General features: G+C 38.6%; 1 protein-coding gene across 14 annotated transcripts in view; it reads left to right on the top strand.

Annotated features, from left to right (window-relative positions):
• Positions 1–15771, top strand: part of RIC-3 (RIC3 acetylcholine receptor chaperone) — a 102422-nt gene that overhangs the window by 52924 nt on the left and 33727 nt on the right. Inside the window, exon 1 of one of the 14 annotated variants that reach the window (XM_067129713.1) lies at positions 12100–13495. The exons of the other annotated variants lie outside the window; for them this stretch is intronic. Coding sequence (XP_066985814.1) covers positions 13121–13495 — 375 coding nt within the window. The 5' untranslated portion in view covers positions 12100–13120. Of the gene's footprint in view, positions 1–12099; positions 13496–15771 lie in introns of those variants that run through there. 14 annotated transcript variants of the gene reach the window in all.

The following is a 15771-nucleotide window of genomic DNA, read 5'->3' as shown; positions in this document are numbered from 1 at the left end:
TTGTTCTTGAGATCTTCACTCTGAGCGCAAGTTTTTTTTATAGTCGATTGTTTTTTTATTGTTTCTTCACAGCTGATATTATTGTAACTCTTGGGGTTCAACGTTATCATATCGTATCATGCTTCTTGTAAATTTATCGGGATAACTCTGGAACGATAGACTAGAGTTATTTTCAAAGATCTAAATAAGGGGGATATTTAAAAATAGAAAATATCGAGGCACACGGCTGAAAGTAGGAGGTAAATTCCCGTAGACTTTTTAAAGGCTGTGGAACTTTGCAAAGGCTGACGGGTGCGGAAGTCAGTCCCTTCTTTTCATTCGGTTTTGTTTATTTTCTATTATAGAGAACGATGATGTCAGGTCGTTTAAGATTTTTATATGATTAATTTGCTAACAGTTATTTTTTTATCACTGATACATAGCTTTTGCGGCGTTAGGAAGACACATTATATTTGCCAGTTGGCAGATATTTTTCAGCCATTGCAGTTACATTCGTATTATTAATTCTTTTTGTCCATACACACACACACACATATACACATATATATATATATATATATATATATATATATATATATATATATATATATATATATATATATATATATATATATATATATATATATTGTATGTATATATATATTATATATAAGTATACATACATATATACACACACAATGATTATACAATCCAAGTCTTAATAACAATGGTATCTTGTCTTGAAATGGGCACACTTTTAAAGGGCATGTTTGTAAGTTATTAAATGTGCTTTTGACCGGATTAGAATACAGAAGAGAGAGAGAGAGAGAGAGAACCATTTTTAATGCTTTCAGCAATATCCAGTTTTTTTATAGAGAGACCCTTTTTCAAGATAAGAGAGAGAGATGGCTTTGAAAGTTTTTTTAATGCTTTTCAGCAAGGGATCCAGTCATTTTTTTTTATAGATTTGACTCTTTTTCAAGCATAATCCGAAATGTCTGATGGCTTTTGAAATTCCTGTTTCAGGGCGAGAACGGAATCTCTCTCTTACCTCTCATTACCTAAAAGTTCAGTTTTTCAATGGTAATGAATCATATCTCTCTCTCTCGATCTCTCTCTCTCTCTCTCTCTGTAGTATTACCTATATGTTATTTCCTTTAGTTCAATTTTTCAATGGCGAACCTTACATCCCATGAATCTTTATCCTCCCCACCCCTTCTCTCTCTCTCTCTCTCTCTCTCTCTCTCTCTCTCTCTCTCTCTCTCTCTCTCTCTCTCTCTCTCTCTCTCTCTCCTTTCCTAAGCCTTCATGTCCTCTTTCCCCATACTTGAACCTCTATGTAGGCCACCAGGTGCCGAGGTTCAACTCCTGTTACTGGCTTACAACCGGTGTGCTACCACCCCCCCTCCCCCCTTTCCTCTAACTACCCCACCCCCAGGGTCCGTCTCCCTACCCTAACCCCCCCCCCTCCCCCCAGTGTGGGGAGGAAGAAAAAAGTGCATTTTTTGCATAGCACGTGGTTTAAGAAAATGGGACAAGTGAAAAAAAGGAAAAAAAAAATTCGGAAGAAAACAGGTGTAACAAAAATGCAGTGTAAAGGAAATTGGCAGAGGGCCTTCAGTCCCGTAATAGAAATAATCTCTCTCTCTCTCTCTCTCTCTCTCTCTCTCTCTCTCTCTCTCTCTCTCTCTATCAGTGTTGTGGTGTTGGCACCTCGTTTGGAGGAAATGACTCAAGTGGTGGCCCTTAGCGTTGTTTCTGCTTGGAGAGAAGTGCAGAGGTGCCTGGGATCTTGTTACGAATTTTTTTCGTTTTAGAATTTTTCATTTCCGTTTGAATTGATTTTTTAATTTTTTTATTCTTGGCGTCTTTTTTTTTTTACACTCGGGGGCGTAATGCCTTTTGTATTGCTTGCGTTCGTTGTATTGTTATGTCATTGGGGATTATTCGTGTTATGGGTATAATTATAAAAAGTTGATATTTGCAAACATAAGTGTAGATTATGCTTGTACAGTGTATTAGCATTTGTTATCCTGTTTGCTTGCATGTATTTATAAACGTACGAATTTCTAAAAGTAAACAACTCAGGCGTTCAGCATTAGAAGGGCCTGTCTCCCCAAATTTTGAAAATGGCGTTTTTCGCCTGATCACCTTTAAAATAATCCCCCTTTTTTCCCCAAAAAATGGAGTAGTGTTGAACTACAATATTTTATGCATACTATTCTATTCCTGATTGCAAATATTTCATCTCACACAAAATTCAACTTTGTATCTTGAAAAATAAAGAAATTAGAGCAGGTTGAATTTCCAACACTTTGATGACTTATAACTCAATTTTTTTGTGGGGAGGCCCTTGTAATTATGAACGCCTTGTGAGTCATAACTACACACATCAATACTAGTTTACACCCCTGTGTGTACATACACTTAATTATTCTATTAACTTCTCTGTCTTCTCTTTTGCTTTTTGTAGATGTTTGCTAAATGAAGTGATTGAGGATTTTCATCTAAAAACATATTAGTGATGATGATAATAATTTTAATATAATCTAATCCACCCCCTTCTTTTGCAATTCTAACGATCCTAACTCAGTTTATGCAAACCTTTACGGAAACCGGGCATTATCAAACCCGTGTCCTACTCCCGAATTACTTGTTATTTAGTGGGTAACGTATTGGCTATCAATACGGCACAATACTTCCGATAGCCGATGAATGGAAATGACTTCGTGAAAGCTAAGGCCTTCGCGTGTCTGTTGTCAGTGGCGGAGGGTATAGATTTTGGTGCTTTGGATGTGTTGCGTGCTAAAAGGGTATGTGTGTGTGTATTAACATTTTCTTACATATTTATACGTGTTTGTTTTTGTATAAGCTTGTTAGCGTGTAGTGTATGGATTCAGTAAGTACTTTGGCTGTGTTGCGTGCTAAGAGGGTGCGTGTGTGTATTTAAATTTTCTTACATAGGCATGTTTGTGCTTGTGTACAAGCAGGGAGTAGTGTTCTATAATGATAATTTTAGGGATACGTGACAATCGATTTTTGTTCTTGTGTATTTTTTAGCTATTTACTTTGCATTATACATATCTGTGTGGGTGTGTATGTGTATGTATGAATGTTTTCGCACGTATTCATGCAAGCAGTGTAGTTTAGTGTTTAATTACAGGTATAGATGAAAACTGATTTTTGTCTTTGTGTATTTATTACCTATGCATTTTGTATGCTTGTGCTTAGTAGCAGTGCATTTCATATGCTTGTACTTTTTACCTGTGAATTTTACGTGCTTGTGGAAACGTAGCTGCTATGTATATTTTTACGTATGCTAACGCGGAAGCATGTATAATTTTCTCCTTAAGAGGCATGGTATTAATAGGTGTTATCTTACCGGTTCCCAGAGTCTTTCGGGATGACATTGCTGTCAGTCAATCTTTATTCACTCCTACTTTCAAGCCAACAGACGTAAAAAGAAGCAATTCAAGGAAGCACGACAGATAGTTTGAACTCTCCGGACCCTCGTAACAAGGAGGCGAAGATGACCAGAAGGTTCTCTCTCTCTCTCAATCTCTCTCTCTCTCTCTCTCTCTCTCTCTCTCTCTCTCTCTCTCTCTCTCTCCAGTGACTTCCAAGGAACTGTAACGACAGTGAGCCGAAGCGGTGTGAATCCCGTGAAGGATCTCGTCGAGAAAGAGAGAGAGAGAGAGAGAGAGAGAGAGAGAGAGAGAGAGAGAGAGAGAGAGGCTCTAGCTCACGGTGCCTCTCCCCCTCCTCTGAGTGCCAGTTGGCTCTGCAACAACTGCCGCTCGCCTACATATCGTGAGGCGTCCGTCACACGTACCTGGAGGGAGAGAGCAGCAAGTCTCTCTCTCTCTCTCTCTCTCTCTCTCTCTCTCTCTCTCTCTCTCTCTCAGACATGCACAAAGTTTTCCTGCTACGGCTCTTCACAATCCCAGTTTCCCGTAGAGGGGAGTAGTGCCGTCATTGCTCGCCATGCGGTGCACTGTGGGCATTACGTAAGGTTCTCTGCAGCGTGCCTTCTTTAGGCCCCTAGCTGCGACCCCTTTCGTTCCTTTTACTGTACCTCCGTTCATATTCTCTTCCTTCCATCTTACTTTTCACCTTCTCCTAAGAGCTGTTTCATAGTGCAACTGCTTTGAGGCTTTCCTCCTGTTACACCTTTCAAAATGTTTTTCTCTCGTTTTCCCTTTCAGCGCTGAATGACCTCGTAGGTCCCAATTCTTGGCCTTTGGCCTAAATTTTGTATTCCATTCCGTTGCACAATCTCAGGTATTTTTCCATCGTCAGTGTTAAATTCAAGTGGTTGAGAGGGTTAAGGTCCCTTTCTGTTAAATCCTACCATGCGTTTCCTGTCCTGGTCAGCGACTTGCGTCTGGCAACGCTGTAGGACATGCCACCACCGGGCCGTGCTTAAAGATTCCGGTAGAAGGAACGAATGTCAAAAGTTCCAAGAAACCTGAGTAGTTATATTGCTTTATCCTCTCTTTTTAATGTTTTTTTTTTTCGCTAATGAAATCATTTTTTGGGTGGGTATTTTTTTTTTTTTACAATGGGTGTAAGCATTTGTTGCAGAGTGTAGGTTTTTTTCGTAAGTTTGTAAAAAATGGCTTGTTGCGTTTTGTGCAAAATCTTATCTCTTCATTTCATGATTTTTAGACGTACCCCCTTTTTTCCGTTTTCGTAATTATGAACTAGATATATTCTATGTTCTTTGGGACATTTGAAAATATATATATATATATATATATATATATATATATATATATATATATATATATATATATATATATATATATATGTATAACTGAATCACGAAAATATGGAACGTGATGACTATATAAATAAAGACAAATTCCACGAAGAGAAACTATGGAGTGCTGCAAGGCCTTTCGACTTGTTGTCCTTTACTTAGCAGACTGTCTGCTGAGTAAAGGACAACAAGTCGAAAGGCCTTGCAGTTCTCCATTGTCCCTCTTTCCTTCGTGGAATTTGGGTGTATATATGTATATATACTGCATTTACCTGTGTTCATCAGTGCAAGCAACCTTAAAAGCCTGCTCTTCAACAATAACAAGTCCTCCCAAGCAGAAGTCAAGTCAGTCACTGAACAAGAAGACGACGAGGACTATAATAGCCAACCTCTCTCTCTCTCTCTCTCTCTCTCTCTCTCTCTCTCTCTCTCTCTCTCTCTCTCCGGCCAAAACGGTCCCTGGGCTCATGATGCAACACTATAAAGGGGGATTTATCTATCGAATCGAGTCGCGTCTTTTATTCCTTGTCATGGACAGAGGGTGTCATCAGAGACCGCCATTATGTATTTTCGTCTTTTGGGGGGTGATGACTCATGGCCCCAACTTAGTGTCATGGAGTTGGTGAATCACAACAGCGCTATCAGGAGCACCACCAGCCGCCGCCGCCGCCCCCCCCCCCCCCGGTGTTTATCGTCTGTGTGAATATAGATTTATTTTTTGTTATCGTTTTTTTTTTTTGTCTTTATTAAAGGGTCTTGCAGGAAGCGTTGCTAGGACTTGCTTGCACAGGTTGTTTGGCTTTTGGGTGTTTGGTGATGGTCTGAGTGTACGTTGGTACGTGCTGGTGCGTGTGTGTGTGTGTGTATGTGTATGTATATGTTTATATACGTATATTTATTATAGTTACTATATATATATATATATATATATATATATATATATATATATATATATATATATATATATATATATATATATATATATAATATCAGGCGTTCAGCATTAGTAGGGCGTCTCACCCCAACTTGTGCATATGGCGTTTTTCGCCTGATCAGCTTTAAAATAATCCCCCTTTTTTCCCCAAAAAAGGGGGTGGGGTTGAACTATAATTTTTTTATGCATACTATTCTGTTCCTGATCGCAAATGCTTCGTCTCATACAAAATTCAACTTCGTATCTTGAAAAATAAAGGAATTAGAGCAGATTGAATTTCCAAAACTTTGATGCCTTATAACTCAAGTTTTTTTTTGAGGCCGAACGCCTCATATATATATATATATATATATATATATATATATATATATATATATATATATATATATATATATATATATATATATTTACACACACAGGATGATAGATGTAGGTCGCTTAGTTAAAACAGATGTTAGAGAAACCAAAAAGAGCAAGTAATGGTTATGTAGATAAGATACGTCTTGGATTGTAGATGTGTTTTATGTTAACTGTCTGGAAATAAAATGAAACTTTAAACATTAATAAACATTACGTTTAGATATCATATATATATATATATATATATATATATATATATATATATATATATATATATATATATATATATATATATATATATATATATATATGTATATATATACATCGGTGCGTGTATACTTGTGTGCGTTTGTTTGTGTGTTTAGTAAGAAATAATTTGTATAATAATTTAAAGGATAATTAGTATACATTTGTTAGTGAAAGTGAAATACAAGTTACAAATTAATTTCCAGTGATAAAAGATAACTGAATTCCCATTTTCATTCTCAATAGGAAACTAAAACAAAACAATCGAGTTTTCTGTCCGGTGGTGGCCTCAGCCGCGGCCCATAAAACTCTTAGCCGCGGCCCATGAAACTCAGCCACGGTCCGGTGGTGGCCTATGTTGTTGGTACCTATAGCACTGCCAGAAGTACGATTATGGCTAACTTTAACCTTAAATAAAAATAACATGAAAACTACTGAGGGTAAAGGGCTGCAACTCGGTATGTTTGATGATTGGAGGGTGGATGATCAACACACCAATTTGCAGCCCTCTAGCCTCAGTAGTTTTTAAGATCTGAGGACGGACGGAAAAAGTGCGGACGGACAGACAAAGCCGGCACAATAGTTTTCTTCCACAGGAAGGTAAAATTACCTAAAAGCACTAGAGAGAGGGAGAGAGAGAGAAAACAAGGGTTGTGGCTTCAAGACAGGAAGAAAACGAGCCCCCTGCCCCCAAAAAAAAAAAAAAAAAAAAAAAAAACGGGTAAATGGTCGTGAGGCTGAAAGGAAATGAGCTTTGTTAATGAGTGAGATGCCGAGACGGGAGGCAAAAAAAAAAAAAAAAAAAAAAAAAAGGACGCGTTGGGGGAAATGTTTGTCTTTCTAGAAACTGCCTCATCGCTTCTTCTTCTTCTTCCGCCTCACAAAAGAAATATTTCTGAAGGAGAGAGAGAGAGAGAGAGAGAGAGAGAGAGAGAGAGAGAGCGAGAGAGAGAGATGAGAATATTCAGCTGTTGTGTTTTCCTTCCATTTTCCCTTTTCCTTTCCACCCCCCCATGCTGTGGGAAGTGGGGATTTTTTTATGAAGAATTTCTTTTGAGAGTTTAAGGTTAATATGGAAGTTTATATGTGTGTGTGTGTGTATGTTTGTATATAGCCTTTTCTCTCTCTCTCTCTCTCTCTCTCTCTCTCTCTCTCTCTCTCTCTATATATATATATATATATATATATATATATATATATATATATATATATATATATATATATATATATATATATATATATATATATATTATATATATATATATATATATATATATATATATATATATATATATATTATATATATATATATATATATATATATATATATATATATATATTATAATATATATTCTATATATATTTATATATACCTACATATATATGTATATACATATATAAAAGGTTATTGTATGTATATATACATATATATGTATGTGTGTGTATTTTTATAAATGCTTGTAGCCATACTGCTTAGGGAAATGGAATGTTATGTGACGAATTTTCTCTGAAAAATCCCGGGTTCATTTTCGGTATATACTTTGGATTACGTTGTTTCAATTTGGAGTAAATATATCTCGTTTTATGTGATTTATCTTTTTCCATAAATAAGTACAGTTTGTTTGCTAAGAAATTCACAGTTTCGTGAAAAACAACCCGTGTAATAAAAACCCACAATTATATAGTAAATATATTACTACGTAAAATAAACAAAGAATTTCGAACACTTGAATGGTGGTCTTCATCAATTTTAACGTTAAAATATATAGCAATGTATTTGCTATATATATATATATTTACTATTATATAGTAATATATTTACTATATAATTGTGGATTTTTATTACGTAGTGTTTTTTTTTTTTTTTTTTGCAATTTATATCAAAATTGTTTCCTCGTGATAGAGACCCAACAAAAATCGTTTTAATGCCACGAATAAATTTTCGGGTATAAATTCCAAGAATTTATTTAATTAAAATCGACATTTAATATTATTCGTGTTTAAATGGCTGTTTAGTTTTCTGGGAACCGATAGCAAGAATTCGTTTTATTTATTTCTCAGGCTTAGAGTTTCGAATTATTTTTGGGTTCAAAGCAGTGCTTCCATTTTTGCATTTTTGCTTGTGACGTAATTCAAATCTCTCAACCCTTTTACTGTCAGTTTCCGTTTCGACGCTGAATGACCTCATAGGTCCCAGTGCTTGGCCCGTGGCCTAAATTCTATATTCAGTTCAATTCTCTCTCTCTCTCTCTCTCTCTCTCTCTCTCTCTCTCTCTCTCTCTCTCTTGATGACCCTTCACTGTAGTTTCATTTAACCATTTTCCTGTGCGTGTGTGTGTGTATGCATTATGCATGCGTGCGTGCGTGCTTGCGCTCGCTCGCTCGCCCATTTTGGTTAGGGGATATCGGAAGGGTGTATGGAATTGTTGTTGGGCGAAAGAAGGGGGAGAGGGAGGAATCCAGGGGGGGGGGGGAGTGGGAGGCGAGATGTTGTTGCTTGCCAAATTCCCCTTTCACCTTACTCCCATTAACTCGTACTACTGATATATTTGTTGTTCCTTCTGCTAGTGTTGTTTTCTTTGTTGTGTATGTTGTGGTTGGACCTTCGCTTTACTCATATTACTTTTTAGTTTTCTGTAAGAGAAAACTATTGTGCCGGCTTTGTCTGTCCGCCCTCAGATCTTATAAACTACTGAGGCTAGAGGGCTGCAAATTGGTATGTTGATCCTCCACCCTCCAATCATCAAACATACCAAATTGCAGCCCTCTAGCCTCATTAGTTTTTATTTTATTTAAGGTTAAATTTAGCCATAATCGTGCTTCTGGAAACGATATAGGATAGGCCTCCACCGGGCCGTGGTTAAAGTTTCACGGGCCGCGGCTCATACAGCATTATACCGACACCACCGAAAGATAGATATCTATTTTCGGTGGCCTTGATCATACGGTGTAGCGGCTGTGCAGAAAACCCGACTGCGCCGAAGAAACTTCGGCGCATTTTTTACTTGTATTTACTTTTGTTAAATGATGTTAAGTGAAAGCTTGAGATGTAGGCTTATAGCTTTTCAACTACATATCGTGATTTCACAGTTGTTTGTGATCGGTATTAAAGAAAGGTTCACATTAATAGTTTTTGGCATTGTTTGTAAAGAATTTCGTGTTTTGTTTCTTTGTTTGCACGTTAGATACGTGCGATGTGTATTTGTCAGTAGTCACAAAAGTATGTTCTTAATTCTGTTGTAATAATCGTTTTATTAATTTTTCATAAGGTTGTATTCATTCATAAAGATTGGGTTAATATGGCTCTCTCTCTCTCACTCTCCACTGGGTTAATATGGCTCTCTCTCTCTCTCTCTCTCTCTCTCTCTCTCTCTCTCTCTCTCTCTCTCTCTCTCTCTCTCTCCACCGATTTTTCGATTGGGACAAGAACGACCCTAAAACCATCTTACTTTTCCAATTTTCACTTGAACTGAATCTCTCTCTCTCTCTCTCTCTCTCAATTCTTTGCGTTTCTTTTACAAATATTTGTCCACCGTATATTAAAATGATCAAGATCTTCTAATAGTCGCACTGACTCTGAGTTATTAATTTTGTTAGAGCCTTTTCATTATCCCTTCCTTTACGCTGTCTGCCATTATTCTAGTTCGTTGCCTTAATATATTCTTCTTCCTGAATTCCATTCCCTTTATTTTTTAGATGTGCTCCTCGTATATAGCTCTTCATACTTGCTTTTTCCTTAGCAACCCTTATCTTCCACTTTGTCTCGCCTTTATTTATTTATTTATGTAACTTTAATTTTATCATTTATTAAGTCTTCTTTTCATGTATATACTCTCTTAATTTTATTTTTTATTAAGTCTCTTTTGCATATGTATACACACTTCATTCTTCCTTACCTGTTGTAGCTGTTTGAAATCGAGTCTTAACTGCTTCCCCCTCTTAAGATGTGATTGGTTAAATATAACGTCTTCTTGTTTATCTCCAACATCAAATTTATCTCTGCAGCCTCAATCTTTTTCTTATCTTTGGTGTTCGGCGTAACACTTCGCTTCCATGAAGGAGAGTTGGCACAACAGTTCCTTATACTGCCCTAAAATGGAAAACTGCAGTGTCTGCAAAATTCTCGAAATCGGGATATGCCACCTATTGGGCTCGTGAAACACCAATACACAAGTTACTGCAGTTTCAGAATGATTCTTCAGTGCTTTATTTAGGGGGTCCCATTTGCAGTATCTGCAAAATCAGTAGTAAGGCAAGGGAAAACTGCAGTGTCTACCATTTTTCTCAGTTTTGTATTTTTGCAGGTCCTGGAATCTTCCATTTTAGGGCAGTAGACATGAATCAACCACTTCTGCTCTTCAGCTGGTAATATAATCAGTTATAGTAATACGTAAAAAGTTTAACTTTAAACGAAAAATGCTCTTTTCTCTCCTGTTGCCTTATTAAAAGTAATCAGGAAAGTTTAGCCTTTTAGTGGAAACTCTATAAAAGCGCCTAGGCCTAAGAAGCGACTTGTAGGCCGAAGAAATATTACCAGGGACAACGTGTAAAATTAAGCCAAAGTCGAGACATTCTATCCCAGGGACAGTCGAGTAAAACAGAGCTTGCAAAGAGAGAGAGTATCGATAATTCACAGTCTATTGTTGTTGGCAGGTTTTGTGGCAACGTCGTTTGTGTGCGTGACATCACATTATGATAATATTTTTAAGGTTTCCTCACCGCTGCTGTCACAGGACAGACCCTGACCGTCGTAATTCCCTTGGTGTTATTTATTTTCATGAGTGTGCACTTTAATAACTGTACAACTATATAACTATATACATCAGGAGTGTACTGTAATAACTATAGAACTATACAGTATAACAATATACAACAAGCAGTTTCTCGTGACTTATGTAAAAATGAAAATTTAGCTTGGGTTAAAGAGAAACCAAAGGAATAATTTAATAAGAAGTCATTACAGTACGTTTCACTGAGTCGTAATAAACGTGTCAGTTCGGAAGGGATTTTGGGGTAGGAACGCCAACAGACATCAAAATAAACATCACTAACCCGCCGTCACCTTCAACTTCTCATGGCCGTCGCCTTTGAAGGCCTACGGCAAAATACCTCGTAAGCAGAAACTCGGAGACGAGCCGTTGTTTTAATGCTGACTTCCTGAAAAGAAGAGGAAGAAGAAGTCTAGCTGTCTCTCTCTTTCCCTAACCAGATAAGGCACGCGTTTGGCAGCGGCGGCCGCTGAAACCGAACTGGATTTTAACTCCTCGGCGCAACGGTTCGACGGTTCATTTTCCTTTGAATTTTTGGCGGGAAGACCCTCGCTTTCCCGCAGGCCGCAGGGGGTCGTCCGCTTTTTTTTTTTTTTTTTTACGTCATTCTGTTCCTTCTTCTGAAGTCCGGGTTATGGAAAGAGATGGAAAGAATGTAACTGGTTTCCCCTATGGCACGTATTATTTCGGTAATTGCTGGGATTCATTTGCCTAGATAATGAGGACAGAAGACGTAGGATTTTAGTACCATTTGTGTGATTTGTCGTCCTATATTATTTTGCTGCTTCGTAGGCTTACGGGTTAACAGTTCTTGGGAATATATACGTCAAAAGAGACCATTACAGAGACCATTAGATTTGTAAAAGAAACGAAGCAAAACGAAAACAACAAACAACGTGACAATCTGAACACATTCAACATAATTACGGTCGAACCCCCTTCCCATCCCCAGGGTAACATCCCCCGAAGTAACCCACTCTCCTCCTCATCCCTCAGAAGCCCCACGAATGCCGAGGCTGTTGATGGTTATGGAGTCCAAAGGGCCTCTTAGTGTGCCTCTCATTCTTTGTGCGATCACAGCTGAGAGCAAAATCACCCTCCGTCCGTCGAAGCCTTCAGCGCCATAGCCTTTGGTCAACTCGGGAGTGCCTCTCGACAATTATAGGCAGCCTGAGATTAGGCCTAAGTTTTCGTACGGGCGTTCATCTCGATTAATTGCTTGTTAATCGAGTTGACGGTCGTTATATGGCGTGCGTTCTTCTCTGCGTTCGCGACCCAAGAGCTTGTGTTCCAGTTGTTCCTAATACGGTGGTCTTAGCAGCTACTGCTTTTGTGTCACAAGACGTCTATTGATCTCTGAATATCAGTCATTTACTGCCAGGTGCTAGTGCAGTATCTCGGAGACCGTAAGTGCCTGTAGGTTTACTTCATAGCTTCCACAAAACTTAAAGGCCGGTTTAAAATCTTGGGAGAAGAGAACTAGGAGGCCAGTTACGAGCAATTCTTCAAATACGCCCCTTTTGTACGATCTTCAAGTTAGAATCATATTTAGAGAAAAAAAAGCGTTGATGCTTTATATCATTCTTAACGGAAGGTTTGTGGTCGGTTTTACCCAGTGAATGAAACACTGAATCTTTGATTTGCACTTAGTTAATGGCCACGTTAATTTTGTAGCATTATAAAATAAAGAAGAAGAAGGGAGAATTCCCTCCTACGGCACTATTTGTCGTGGGTTTTGACGAAATTCTGCCAAGAAAAGATGTATTGCGTTGCCTGAATGCAGATGATAGAAGAAGTTCCTGTTTCATCGCCAATAAATTAAATTCCAGTAAAAACACAATAATAATTTTATGTCATAAGAGAAACTGCTTGTGCTTTTTGTTGACTGATGTGCTTTTCTGATGAAGCAGTCCAGTATATAGGAAGCACCAGAAGAGCGCACACCCTGTTCTGAAACTGCTGAATCGGGTCAGCAAGGTATACGCGTCGCAACTAGGCTCCCTGATCGGTGCCTAGGGAAAGATCTGACCAATATCTTTGAGATACCAGTGAACTCGAAAACTTTTCAAGATGGTGCAGATGTTTTTGCCCAAAATCCACCGGATGCGGCGTCGCATACGCCGCCAGATGGCCAGGCAGCAGCAGATGCTCGCAGACGCTGCCCAGTTCTTTGAGAACCCTGACGAAAACTATGGCGCCCCTGGGGAGTCCCTGGCGGAGCCGCCTCCTGTCCCAATGAAGCTGCAGCAGGAGGAGGTAGACGACGAAGATATCGGCGGGCTTCCGGAATGCCCAGCGCACCTCATAACGTGCCCAGCACCTGCTATAGACCCAAATGCTAAACTGTCTCCACCCACGAGTCACTTCCAGCACCTGCCACATGGCAGTGGCCTCAGTGATGCAGGTCACCAGGGCGCGCATCAGCAAGGACAGCAGCAGAAAGAGGCAGGTGTTTTTCACATTGTAGCCATTTTCACTTGAAAGAGTAGACTCAAAAAAAAAAAAATCAGTGGTCAATGCTATATTCTTCAACTAAGTTTGGTGGATGACCCCCTTGTACAGGAAACTTCAGAACACAGGCGGCTTGACAGATTACCCAGAAAGCTCATTAGCAGAGCAGTGAACTCTACTCCACACAACACATCATTCCCCAGTTTGTTTTGCTTCTTAGGTATTAAGGCTCTTCCTTTCCAGTTTCTCTTCCATATCATCTGTTCGCACCTTTACAGGTTTTCCTCTTTCCTTCTTTCTTATCGACCAACATTCTCTCCACACGACCAAACATCTTAAAACATCCATTCACATAAGCTAATTTATTTATCATACGAGTATATATTTGTTTAGAAAAATAGATAGAAAATATCTATGAATCAACATACGCAAAATTATATATAGTATATGTTATATATACACACATACAAAATTAAATATATTATGTGTGTATATATATATATATATATATATATATATATATATATATATATATATATATATACAGTACACGTGTGTGTCTGTACTAGTCTAAGTCTGAGCTCGGATCTCCTGGAAATAGGTCACTAATTGTACCTAAGTACATACTGTACACATTTGGTAACACTTGAGGTTCATATTGCTGGTACCGGCTTTCCCTTACAAGTTGGCTAAGAACTGCTTTTTATTTTAGTAATTTACAACAACGTAAGAGCATTCCAATGACTTTTATTGTGCGCGTTATATTAATGTAGTTGGTAACTTTAGTGAATCTGACAGGTCTGATAAAACAAATGACTGCAGATATGCAACCGAAGTTTCTCTCTCTCTCTCTCTCTCTCTCTCTCTTTATCCTCCAGAGGAGCCCATGAAAGAATCGGATGCGGAAGCAGGCTACTGAACCGTATTAAACCGTGTTAAGACCTTTCCTTGCGCTCTATTGAGGTTGCCATTAACGAATCGCTGAGTAATGAGATACCTCGCTAGCGCCTACGAATCACACACGCGTACACACCTCTCTCTCTCTCTCTCTCTCTCTCTCTCTCTCTGGAGATACAGAAGAACAAGTAGATAGAAACGTAATTATCCGGAGAGGGACATGGCACCCCAACTGCTGTAACAAAAAAACCTACAGACACACTCGTACACAGGACATAGGCGTACACATATACACAAAAAAATTACATATTAGATGCGTGTACACTTATTAGACATACAAATGCACGTATACACAAGACATTAGGCTACACATATACACAAAAAACTTACGAATTAGATGCATGTACATCTGTTAAACATACAAATGTACGTATACACAGGACATTAGGCTTACACTTATAACAAAAAATTACGTATTAGATCTGTATACACTTATTAGACATACAAATGCACGTATACACAGGACATTAGGCTTATACAAATACCCCAAAAAATTACGTATTTGATGCCCGTACACTTATTAGACGTACAAATGTACGTACTTTTCTAATAGGTGTAAAAACAAGACACGTATTTTGCACAGACATTTTCATGAGCTTACTCTCCACTTATGCACAGACGCGCAGACTTTCTCCGTACATGATCAGGTATTTCTAAGCCATTGGTTCTTAATCTCTTTACTACCACGCCCCCTCTAAAAGTTGGTCCTTCCCTCCAGCCCCCCCCCTTGCATCTGTGAGTAAAATTCCCACCCAGAAGGGGTTTCGAAGGATAGGGAGAGAGCTAAATAATGACAAAACATGGTAAGCCCAACGAGTCTAACCAGAGTGGTAGACTAGTATAGGAAACTAACGTTATAAGGCGATAGGTTTGCATTTTTTCATAAACATCTGAATATTAGTTCTTCACTCTTGTTGACAGAATAACGAATATAATAAGAGAATTTTCAATTTCTCCCAAGGGCTCGCACCTCCCCTGGAAATTCCTGACGCCCACCTTTTTGGGGGGGCGCACCTCCCAGGTTAAGAACCACTAAACTAACCGACTACTTTGAATATATAGATACATCTCATTCACTCTCTCCTAATGCAGGTGGAATGGGTAATTAAGGACAAATCCCGCGACGCAGTATATGGCCCGGTCCGGCTAATCAATATCGTTGATAACCCCTCTCCCCCTCCCCTCTCCCTCCTTCCACTTTACGTTTCCCGGCAGGGAGCCTTCCCCCCGCCCCCATGCTCTCGTGCGTGTTATCGTCAAAGAGAATAGCGTTCTTTGCCGCGAATGTTTCTTGGTGCTGTTAAAAGCTCTTG

The sequence above is a fragment of the Macrobrachium rosenbergii genome, chromosome 27, assembly GCF_040412425.1.
Source record: "Macrobrachium rosenbergii isolate ZJJX-2024 chromosome 27, ASM4041242v1, whole genome shotgun sequence".
NCBI classification, from domain to species: Eukaryota; Metazoa; Arthropoda; class Malacostraca; order Decapoda; family Palaemonidae; genus Macrobrachium; species Macrobrachium rosenbergii.
The sequence above is the reverse complement of the archived record's forward strand: the minus strand, read 5'-3'. Positions and strand labels throughout refer to the sequence as shown.